The 11907-nt window shown below is 43.8% G+C and overlaps 1 protein-coding gene across 2 annotated transcripts in view; it reads right to left on the bottom strand.

The window, feature by feature from the left end:
• Window positions 1-649: 649 nt before the first annotated feature.
• Window positions 650-11907, bottom strand: part of CHST11 (carbohydrate sulfotransferase 11) — a 172140-nt gene continuing 160882 nt past the window's right edge. For both annotated transcript variants that reach the window (XM_074168863.1, XM_074168864.1), the window contains exon 3: window positions 650-1498. In XM_074168863.1, coding sequence (XP_074024964.1) covers window positions 650-1498 — 849 coding nt within the window. The remainder of the gene's footprint in view (window positions 1499-11907) is intronic.

Below are 11907 nucleotides of genomic sequence, written 5' to 3'. Positions count from 1 at the left end.
GAATACATTCACATTTCTTTCAGTCATGGGTTTTAGATATCGTGAGTCTATCAAAATCTGTTTTACTTTTCCCTTTCAGGGCTAGAAAGACAGAATTTTTCAGTACACTGAAGTGCAATATCACTTTCTGAAGAAATTATTTCCACCGCTCTTCTCAAAGCACGTGGTATCAAGACCCATTCCCTATTTACCTGTGTCAATGGCTAATGGAAGAGTATTATTACCCAAAGACAAACTCAACTGAGGAAAGCACAAAACCGGACTCCTTTTGTCCAAATGTTATCTTATCTCTGCTGCTGAAGTGACACCTACCAAGAGACCATGTTTTAAATAAGTATAAATAACATTAATTAGAATTGGAGGAATGCAAGATCAATGAAATTCACCAGAACACAATTAACATCTTTTTTAAACAGTGTAGCAGTATCATTCATTACTACAGCTAGATCGTCACAATCCTGTTACCCTGCAAAGAGAGCTGTCCTTTCTTACAGTTGATTTAAATAATTTTGACTGTGCTGCTCGCAGCATCATTCAAAAAAAAGAAAATATTAATTTACAAAATAACCCATTCTCCATATTTATTATGACAAATAAAAATCTTAAATAAAACAGGCTTTCTCTCCCCTCTCTCCCCCCAACCCATCCCTCATTCCAATTTCAGGTAGCTTGGCACTGAGTAATTGAACATTAAAAAATCAAGTTTGTAGACTTCATACAGCTGTGTTTGGTGCTCGGAGCTGATGTTCTGGAAGAACTCTGTGGTCATTTCGTCAGTAGTTCTCGTAGACTTTGCATAGGTGGGGAACTTCAGGTAGTTGCCTACTCCCGCCAGCTGGAGAATGTAATTTGAATCCTCTTCGAGCGTTTCGTATTTTCCTATGAGGTCGTAGTGGATGTGGCAAGGGTGGCAGAGGGAGTACACAGTCTGCCAGTGCTCATTGAAGGGCTCTTCTCGTTGGGTGTGTGGGTCGATGAGATACGCCACAAACTCTTCAAATTTCACATCATCGCCTTTACGCAGAGCTTCCTGGGTTGCGTTTTTCCTCTGGCGCCTCACGATTTTGGTGCCGTACCGCTTGTGGAAGGAAGTGTTGTACTTCTGGGTGAACTTGTTCCTGTAGGCTGACACCAGTCTCTCGAAAGGCTCGCGAACAAAGAGGAACTTCATGTAGTTTTTCAAGCGGTGGTTGATCTCTGGGATGCTGTACTGGTTGAGGGTCTTCAGGTTCGAAGACACGTGGGCTTCATTGGCTGGGATTTCCATCGGATCGCTGTACTTGCCTCTTCCTGTCAAAACCATCATGACTCTCTTCCAGTTTGTGCAGGCCACTTTGGGAACATAGCAATAGATCATTTCATGATCTTCATCCACGACCAGGTGTTTGAGATCATTGGGTGTCAGCACACGGCGCTTCTTGCTTGATACACTGTTTGCTCGGCACGTGTCTGTCACTTGGTCTCGTCTAATCTGATGAAGAATTGCTGTGTTGGACAACTGCAAAGAAAGCACAGGCACCGATAAGTCAAGTGGCTGGGAAACTCTTACTGCCTTTTTGCATATAATACAAATTCATAGAAAAGTAGATCACTGCCTGTGTACAACAGTTCATTATGTGGCTGAGTAAAATTGTTCCTATGCCAGAAGATAAAACTTTTTTGTCTCCAAACTCGATCCATGGTGCTTAAATGCTGTTCACAAAGACAGCGTCCAGGGCTTTGCTTTGAAGCCAACACAAAGGAGCACAAACGCTCACACAGCCTTATGGCTAGTGTATTTACAGCACCTTCATCTTTTGAAGTGGTTACTGCTTTTCTTAGTCCTCGAAAATGGATCTTCCCACCACTCTGCAATCCATCCCATGGCTACAGCAGTGCTGCACCCTGCCTGACCTTTTGCTGCTGAGATGGGATCAGAAGACACCAGACTTGGAAAATTTGTCAAAATAAAAACAATACATGCTCTTGTTGCTGATGTCTTTTATGCTAGAGAATTAATCATCTTGGCTTGTTTCTTGGCTATGACCTTGGCAGAAGAAATCAAGCCCATGGAGATTCCTGCTATTTCCAAAGGGGAACATACACTCAGATGTGACTTTCTGAGGAGCAGGGAGAGTATTAGCTATAAATTTGCCTCTTTGCTAAAGACATATTGACAGAGAAAGAAGGAGTGCATGGCCTTCTAACACACACAGCACTACGTTCACCCATAGCCCTTTATTATTTTGTTAATAGCACCCTAACTTTCTACTGGATGCTTTGTAGAGGCTGTAATCTGTCCTGGGGAGGCCCACAGGGCAGCTGCACAGAGGTGGCCATGGTCTTGCCACCAACCACTTCCCACCCAGATTGTGTCCAGTGACAGCAGCGAGAGCTTCTGCTAAGGGAAGTAATGAGCTCCTCTGGGACATGGGGAGTATTAGCCCAAGCAAAGGAGCCTGCCGACACAGGGCTCCTGTGTTTGGTTACTCAGAGCCACCTGAGGTGTCTCTGCATGCCACAAGGTTTTGCTCTTCAGCCCTACCCTCACTGCTACAAACACCTTTTTACATACTCTGAATAAATTGCATCAAAGCAATAGGGGGACATTCACATTTACTTAACACTGCTTACCTGTGGATTTCAAATTTGCACAATAATTAGTTTAGCCTCAAAGCCAAGTATTAAGGCAGTTGCTGACCTTCCTATTTGATAGATAAGGAGGTTTGAGATTCCTTCTTTCTTGAATGCTGAATCTTTCAAAAGTGTTTATCTTATGCCTTCTAGTTAGGTTAGCATGAATCACAGGACTCTGCAATCAAGCAGCTGAGGCAATGTGGACTCTATACATCTGCTAGGAGGGAGTATAGCTTTTGGTCACAGGGGTCTTACCTGTGATGGTGTAAGACCCTTGGAAAATGGTTTTGCACCAATTTGGTGTTTCATACTGAACCTCCAATTCCTGCAGTCATGGGTCAAATCTTTGCTTTCAATACCAGTAGTTAGCCCTGGTTCATATTGAAAAAAAATATCAAAGAACAGGATCCAAATGCACTTTACAGGCAAAATCCAAACCAAACCCCAAGATAGGGCCAAGCCAGTTGTAGGATTTCTGAGCTTTGGAGGGAAAGGAGATAGAAACTGTGCTGTTACAGACAAGCCGTAAGAGCCTGGGTTTCACCCGCCCAAGGGGCAGCAAAAGCTTTTGCAACACATGAGGAGCAGAGATTCTCCCTCCCTCTGAGCTGTGGTGGGTTGCAGAGGAATGTTCTTGTGGGATGGGCAATGCTAAGGGGCACCTCAAACTTGGGCAGGAGGATTTTTTTCTTCAGGACAACATTTATGTGCCAAGCCTGAGACTTCTGTATTTTGTACAGTGCCACCCACCACTTCTCCTCTGAATTCCTTGATACTTTCCTCGTCTCATCTCTTAGCCCCTTTGTTCAGCGAAATGTTGGCTAGTGGTTAAAACATGCAGTAGCCCAGTGCAGCTCCTTTAGACAGCTTGGCTCGTCTTTTGTGCGTGTGTGGTACGCCCCTGAATACCTCCCAGGTGCACTTCAAGGGAAGTTTTGTGTTATAGTTGAAGAGATGAGAAGTCAGATGTGAAATGTGCTTTATGCTTCCTAGGAAATCTGACTGGCAGGGAGTTTCCAAAATAAGATGTTAGAAAGAATTTGTCAAGGACCACACAGATTTTGAAGAAAATTACTTTTTCTGTTAAAAAAAATATAAAATCCCTATTGCAGTTTATGCTGTCCGCAGAGAGAAATATAACTAACGGTCAGCTCTATACTGGTTAGTTACCAGTGAATATTTCTCAAAGAACCAAACAAAACCCTATGCAAACACACAGATATACAATCTCCTCTGCAGACAGATAAAAGGCTGAAATCTCTCCTCCTGCAGATTTTGATCAGTATCATATAACACAGTGCTGTTAATGTACTGTATTTGCTTTTCTGTTGCTGTTCTTGGGATTAATACAGAACTAAGTGGATGAGATTCTATGGCTTGTATTAGATAGAAGGTCAGATTTGATAACGTAATGGTTGCTTCAGACCCTAATCTGCTGATGAATCTTTGTAGAGCTGTGCTTTGCTCCTGATTTCATTCCTACATCAATAGGCTAAGTACTTCTTCCCCATACATTAACATTAATGAGATTTTTCAGGCATTTGGAGTAAGGGGGAAAATGGAGCCATAGTGTTTGCAATTGCAAATGAGATCGTACTACATTAAATCCACTTAAAAGATGATACTTGTGCGTTTTGAAGTGGTACTTGTCTCCCACTCTTTTTAACATAGAAGAAATATGAAGAAATGGCATACAAGTTTGGTCAGCTACATTTACTAAGTATACACCAACACCCCAGGGTCAGCTCTGCATGTGCTCTGGCCTGTCTGGTGGCACAGAGAAAACATATTAAATATCAATGTAACACTAGAAGGTTATTGCCTTATTCTCACAAATTACAGTATCATCCATCTGCTGATGGATGAAGGACCATGCAGGAAATAGAGTTTTGAAAGCTCTACTTCCATATTTTTTTTGCCTATTGACTTCAGCTTATTGAAAACAAAAGGCTGATTTAGTGACTGTCCTAGGATAATGCCAACTGTATCAAAGCCCATTTTCTTCTGCACCTGACTAACACACCTGATGCACTCTGGAAGAACTAATCTACCTGTTTCCCCCATAGCAGCAAAGACTCCTGCTGCCCCTTCTTGAGGTTTAATGGCAACAGCCCTCTCACTGAAGGAGTGGGCGATACGAAGGCCACACTTGCACTGCACTAGTGAAAAGTCCGGTAAGGCCCCAGAGAGCCTTTAACAGCTCTCCTGAAGAACCATCAGACTGTTCCTTGTGAGCTGCAAAGCACAGAGCACATGCTCCATGGTCCCCAGAGCCTACAGCACCATGCGAGGTAATCATAACAGCATTTTTCAATTTGATATTTTGAAATTATATATTAACACTGAGTTATCAGATGCTAATATGGTTCCTCCTCATTTTAAGTTACAGGCAAGGCTCTTAAGCCACATCATAACTTCAATCCTGAAGCTGGGGAGGGGAGCTGGAAAAAGAGTAAGATTACACAAGACTGGAACTACATTCATTTAAACTAGAGGTCCACTTAGCCAGTGAAAATGTGCTCACAACTAACAAGGAAAATACACCCTACAGATTTAAGCAGCCAGAGAGATAAGATCCAAGGGACAGACATCTTTAAACCAATGGATGGTGAAGGGCAAGTCAAACAATTAAGGCCATGGACTGTCTCGCCCCAAAGCTGTTATAGATGTGGCTACAATGGAGTTGTGAGAGTGCAGCTGCTGCCTGGACACTAGGTGCTCCATCTGTGGTTATTATCAGAAGTCCCCGCTGATCCCTCAGTTCAAGAAGCCACGATAAGTAATGGCCTAAATCCACCCCACTTTGGGAGAGGGCACTTTTAAGCATGTGTGCAGGTTACCCCGAGAGCAGCGTAAGGGATGGTGATAAAGCCAGTGCTCAGGTCTCTCCTCTGACAGTTAAACTTGGACTTCAGCTGGGCATTAAAGGTTTTGGGAAGACATCTGATAAAAGCATCGTTCTTCCCTGAAAGGACTGACAACACCATAGATGCCCTTGATCATGTTTTTTTTCCTGCAGAAGTTGTAACAGGGGGCAAAGAAGAAGGGCACATCGAGATCAAAGTTTTTCTTCCTTTGCAGCAACCGAGTTGAACTGGGAGGCGACACAAGCAGCGGGAGACTCCCAAACTCAGTGGCATTTAAAAGAAGAAAAAAACCCAGTAGTCTGATCCCAGAAGCTTCTCATCTCCATCAGTCCCAAACTAACAACGAGGGAGAAAATCTAAGTCCAGCGCACTCTGCTCATGTGGATGTCTTCTGTACAGTGTAGGGGGAGCTTTGAGTGTAGTGTGCTAGAGAATATACTGACCAGAAATATATATGCTGACTAATTGACAGTCATCAACCCACAACATGTAAAGGTTATTCAAGGTAAATCACAGTAATGAGATGGGAGGTATTTTCTTCTGCTTACTTAGGCACAGCAGGATAAAACAGTCTTTGAGGGCCTTTCCAAGCTTGATGGCTGAGCAGCAAGTCAGATTTAAACACAGGACATTTTTAATTAATGGGTTTTTTCTGAATATAGTAGCATACTGCAAACTAAGAGCAGAGATGAATCCAATTCCCAGGTACCTGCACTGAAAGCACTTTTTTAATAGAAGCATGGAAATACTTAAGTGTCACTCAAAAAAAAAGTCAATTAAATTTTGTCTTCCTATAAAAAAAGTAGCGTGCAAATAAGTATCCCTCACGCTTATAAGGCAGGTTTTATTTATTTATATTGCACTGCCTGAAGCTGCTGCTAGTTCTGCACATTACTGTAACCAGGCTCACAACCAACCTATGTTGGGAGTGTTAACATGACATTTGGGTCTGGCAGACTAAAGGGGGAAATTATTCAAATTAGTTTAGCGTGGAATAAGGAGGATAAATATTGTGATTGGGGTTTGCAGTCTCATACCCTGCTAAAATGCTTTTTCTCTTCAGTTCTGCATTAACAAAGGCTTTGCATCTGCCTTCAGTTCTTCAATTACACTTGTGTTTGGAGGTTTGGTTTCTGTCCTGTGCTAGAACTACGCGAGTTGCTGCGGTGCTCCCCTTATCTGTGGCCCAAGCAGCTATCAATCAAAATCAGCTGCATCTCTGCAGAACACCCAGTTGAGTGTATCCAGTAGCACTCTTAAGCTTAGCACAAACCAGAGCTCATCACCACCAAATTCTGCTTAATGGTATTTGTTTAGAAAGTGTGTGCACAAGCTCATAATCCATTGAAGGTCTTAAAGTGAAAAGTGTCAGATAGACTAACTATAGGTGGCACTAACGGTCTTAGTTATGTGACATCGAAAGAGATTAGTAATGGTCCCAGCTCTGTGACATCGAGAGGACTAAAACCTCTCAAGTATTATCAGCTCTCCTTCCCCCAGCCCATCAACCACACCATTCAAGTTCTAGGAGGTGTTTGTTATTCAATATATAAAATGTTTCTCGGTATTATTTATATTTTCCCAAATGCTTACGGGTTTTTCTTTGAGCATGAGGTTGCATGCAAGCACATTTCCAATCCTGTTTTTCACATAAAAAGCGTGAATAAGATTCTTGCAACCTTGATGGACAGTCTTGAAGTTACAAACATATTTTAGGCTATTTTAATACTTGGCTTTTACATTTGCATCCATAGCTTGGTGTATATATATTCCATACACCAAATTCTAGATTGCTTTCTTAAAAATGTTCGGCATTAGACAATAAAGGGGAACTAGCAATTTTTCGTACTTGACAGTCCAAGCATAAGCATTTCTCAAATCCTCACAAATAATTATTACTCTCTGCAGATTTCTACAGATGACAGTCAGACAATTATAGCTATGTGAATCAAAACACTGAATCTAAAAGAACAACTGCATTTTAGATAAAGGATTTTATTAAACTGACCTGGACTGCAATATTTTTTTTTAGTAATAGTTTTGCAATGTTTCATACTTCGTTTTATTTCACATTTTATAGTGTATTATTCTTGATGTAACTTTTTCAAGAATTTCCAGCACTCAAATAAGAACCCCAACGAAACCTCAATTAATATTTGTTCAGAGTCCAATAAAGCAGACTAGAAAGCACATTGTGTGTGCCGGAGATGGAAATGCTTAAGATCTTCCCCCACAACTTGTGGACAGACAAACTGGAACACAAATTTTCTATGAAAACATCTCTAGAGAGTGGCTGGATAATGGAAGATAATAAAACTAATATTAACTTTGGAGATTTTTACTAAGCGAGAAAATTTTAGAGATAAATTATATCCTCTGAAGGAAATTCTTGAAATATTGCAAAGCTGCTTTCTTTTCTCTGTTTCATGCATTGAACTTATTGCCCCACAGAGAAGATAAGACTGAATACGCATTTTTTTAATTCTCAGTATTGCAACCCAAGATAACCATACCATTATCAGTTCCCACTGTGCAGAATGCATTGGGGCTATGAAAAGAAGGATCAAAGCTGTTGAGAGTAAAGCAGTCATACACTGGAGCTGCTAGCGCTGTATTGTCAAAAATCCTAAACTGCCTCACACATTCCCTCCTTCTTCCTGTGCATGTCCCCAACTTTGTCCGTGTGCACGCATGTAGAAGGGAAGGGTGAAATAATTCAGCAGTTGCATTACTTGGGCTCTGGAGACTACAATTATTTGAATAATGACACACCCCAAACCCACATCAGCTTTGGCATTTCCTCTTCTTTGTCCAGGTACATGATCTGGGTGCTAGAAAAGAAACTACACTAAACCAGTCAAAATCCGTCAGCAGACACACATGCACCTGCAGATGCTAATGCTTTCCCGGGAAAACTTCATAACAAGGTCATTAAATATTGACCTTTTTGTCTTTGAGAGAAAGTAAAGTACCACAGTGAGCCTAAATGATGCAAAAATCTGCTTGAAAAACCACAGACTGACACCAAGTGACACCAGCTGTATGTTAAAACCAGCTTCTCAATCAGCCTAAGACTCCATCACACAATAAGGTTTGGATTCAGGAAGAAAAGAGCAAGCCCCCTTCTAAACGCCATCTTCTCCTGTATAATCCCAAACATCTTTGGAAGCCTGTCCATTCCCATTCTCCCTGCTACAAACTATTTGGTGTCAGGACTCATACAATACGTAGCGCTTGGGGCTAGTAAGATGAATGTATATGTCCTGTAAAATGTCTCCTCTGCACAAGGAGATGGGAAAGTTGGAAGTACCCAGGAAGTCCAGGCAGAAAGACCTATGGCCTGGCCACACAGGGGGTGAAGGACATCTTGCCGTGTGTGTTGCTGTTCTGAAGCTTTCGGGGAACCTTACAAACACAGGGCAGGCAAAATCAAAGTGACCAAGTTTAAGCGCAATACACACAAGAATTAAGAAATCATCAGGAAGGCCAGAGGAGCCTCGAGCTGGGGATAATTAAAGCAAAAAATCTTCATGTGGGCGGGTTTCTTGGGATTTAATTTATAGAAGACAAGTTTGGAGCCTTGTGTTGCCTGTACAAAGAGCACTGTGCATCCTCTTTCCAGTGGCTGATGCCGGCTGTCGGAAGGGGAGGGGGAGAAGGGCAATTTGGCAGATGGCCAATCCTTCCTTTTTTTTTTTTTTCTCGCAACAAAAAGAAGCAGATGAAACCCCGAGCTGGGACCTCGGCTGCCCAGGGGTGAGGGTAACAGAGCTGCGGTGCCTTCCCGCGGCGGAGGCTCTGCTCCCAGCAGCCCGACCTCCCCGCGCTGCCACTGCAGCAGCGTGCCGCCACTTTGACAGAAAAGGACAGCGCGTGATGAATTTGTCCGCTCCTGGCTCATTCTTTAAGTGCAGCCATAAATCACTCTTTGTATTAAAAAGCTGAAAGGTCTGGCTATCCTATGAATTTAATTTCCAAGTGAAAACTTTCTGGCCTTTCCCCTCCAACACACAGTCAGATGTGCACATATGTGATGGATGGAGCTGAGCTCATGCTCTCTGGACCTGTGCGCGTAACCTGTAAACACACAGGGACACAACCATGGTCTTTCTAACCCTTCCTGGTCCCCAGGTGTAGATGTTTCACCTCTATGCTACAATCATGGGCTACTCAAAGCTGCCTCAAGTAGCCCTCAGGAGCCCCTACCTATCATCACCTTTGATGGACTTAATTATGCTAACGGATGATTTGACAAACACACAGCAGCAAGGAGTGAGTTTGCTCTCAGGCAGGTGGGAGACAGTGAGTGGGGACCTGGTGGGACACAACAGCATGCCCCCTCCGAGAGTAGGAGGCTGCGCTCGATCTTCTTAGCTGAGGGGGGAGCTGATTGCACCTGTGCTCTCATGGGAACGCCCCTTGCTGAGCGTACACGACTGCTGGCCCCTTGGGAAATGGCCAGGCTTGCAGAACTTCCTCCAAGTCACTAGGGAGTGTAGATAGGGTCAAAGGGACTTCCACTGTCTATCTCACAACTCCCAAGTTGCAATCAAGCCATAGATGAATCACAAACTGAGACAATCCAAGCCTGGGGACAAGCACATGCGTGGGGAAGCTCAATGCCAAGGGAGTGACCCATAGCTGCTGTACTCTGTTATTACATCTCTGCTGTGGGAGCTGTAGATGCGGTTTGCAAGGAGAGGCTTGAGAACTGGTTAGGAAAAGGCATGCCATGGACATCTGCAAATGGTGCACCAGGAGGAGCACTGGGCTGCGGACGCACGGAGTCAGCCAGGGTGGAGCTGGGAGTAGCCGTTAAAAAACAGAGTAAGGAATTGCATTTTAACATAGCTGGCATCTAGGAGACAATGGAAAAACTGACAGTTTTTTCTCTGTTGCAAGAAGTTGTGGCAGTAGGGGTGAGATAAACTGGGTGGAGGAGGGAAACAGGACAAAGTAGATACGTAAATACAAAAATGCATAAGAAATTCCACAAGGAGGAAGGGAATAATCTTCTGTCTGGACTCACTGTGGTCAGGAGAAGTAGCAATAAAGCTAAACAAGAGAGACTCAGTTTAGATGTAGGAAATATCCCAACAGAAAGGATAAGATATGTCTGTGCTGAAACAGAACGGGAAATCTCCAGCACTGGGAACCTCAAAACTTGCCCGAGAAGGCGTAAGAGGGACCCAAATGATCCTACCATGCAGGCAGGCATCTCCTTGTGGGTCCTACAAGCTTCACAGACCTAAGCTGGTGGCTTCTGGAAGCTAAGCTCACTGTTGCAAACCCAGGTATTTTGGATGTTTCGGGAACAAGGCTTTCAGCAAATGCAGCAGAGACACGGAGGCAGAGAGGCCAGTTACTGCTTTGAATGAAACCTCCCTCAGGAAAAGGCAACAACATCCAACTACAGGATGGGCAGAGACCAGAAAGGTGCTCAGGCACCATCATGACAGAAATCGTGCAAGACCCTGCACAGGACGTGGTAGAGGAGATGCAGGAGGCATGAAAGCCTGGAGCTGCCTGGGACACACATGCCCTGCTCACCCCGGCAGCTCTGACCTGGCAGCTGATGTTAATGGGCTTCTCAGTAACATAAATCCTTCTCCTGTACCTCTGGGTTGCATCTTAGGTGTCATACAGTCAAGTAGAAATACTTATTTTCTTCGCAGCAGGATATCTGCTATTTTAACTGAATACAATTTACTCAGTCCCAGGCTAAATCAGAGCAATACGTTTCCAATTTTTAACTCAGCATGTAATGCACCAATGTTGCTCCAAAGCTTTTGAAACCCAAATAGGAAAAACAGAAGATAGTTGCTGCATAGCTGGTTTCTTTAGATATAATTCATGGGCTTTAGCAACCCGCTGGAGGAGAGAGGAACCCCTAATTACATGTTTAGCTGTGCTGAGTTCCTGTCTCCCACGATCGGGGCAGGTGCTTTGCGTGGGATGCTGTGGGATGTCCCCTTCCGACATCTCCGAGCAGTTCAGGTGAATGCTGCTCCTGTGAGCTAGGGATACAGGCTCAGCCCTCCTCCCCTTCCTCTCCCGCTCCCCCCCCCCCCCCCCCCCCCGGCAAGAAATGCTGTGCTGTTTTATTTAAGGTAAGGAGCTGGAAATAGGAGGGATCCCGCCTGACAGTGTATGACCCTGCTGCAAGCTCTCCCCGGTGGTGCTCGCTTGTCTAACTGGACGGTGCAGAGGCCCGGAGGGGATGGCGAAGAGTGAGCGATCTCACCCCCCAGCAGGTCAGTGGCAGAAACAAAAACAGATTTCATCTCCTATCTCAGTCTGACTCTTTTTTTTTCATGTAACGATTCGAAAGAATTTATCCAGACACAGACTGGCAAAATACCCAAGTCCTTTGGAAAATGGATTTTCTTCTCGACTAAACTATTACAAATTAACATTGAATTTC

Source organism: Numenius arquata, chromosome 2, assembly GCF_964106895.1.
Source record: "Numenius arquata chromosome 2, bNumArq3.hap1.1, whole genome shotgun sequence".
In the NCBI taxonomy this organism is placed as follows: domain Eukaryota; kingdom Metazoa; phylum Chordata; class Aves; order Charadriiformes; family Scolopacidae; genus Numenius; species Numenius arquata.
The sequence above is the reverse complement of the archived record's forward strand: the minus strand, read 5'-3'. Positions and strand labels throughout refer to the sequence as shown.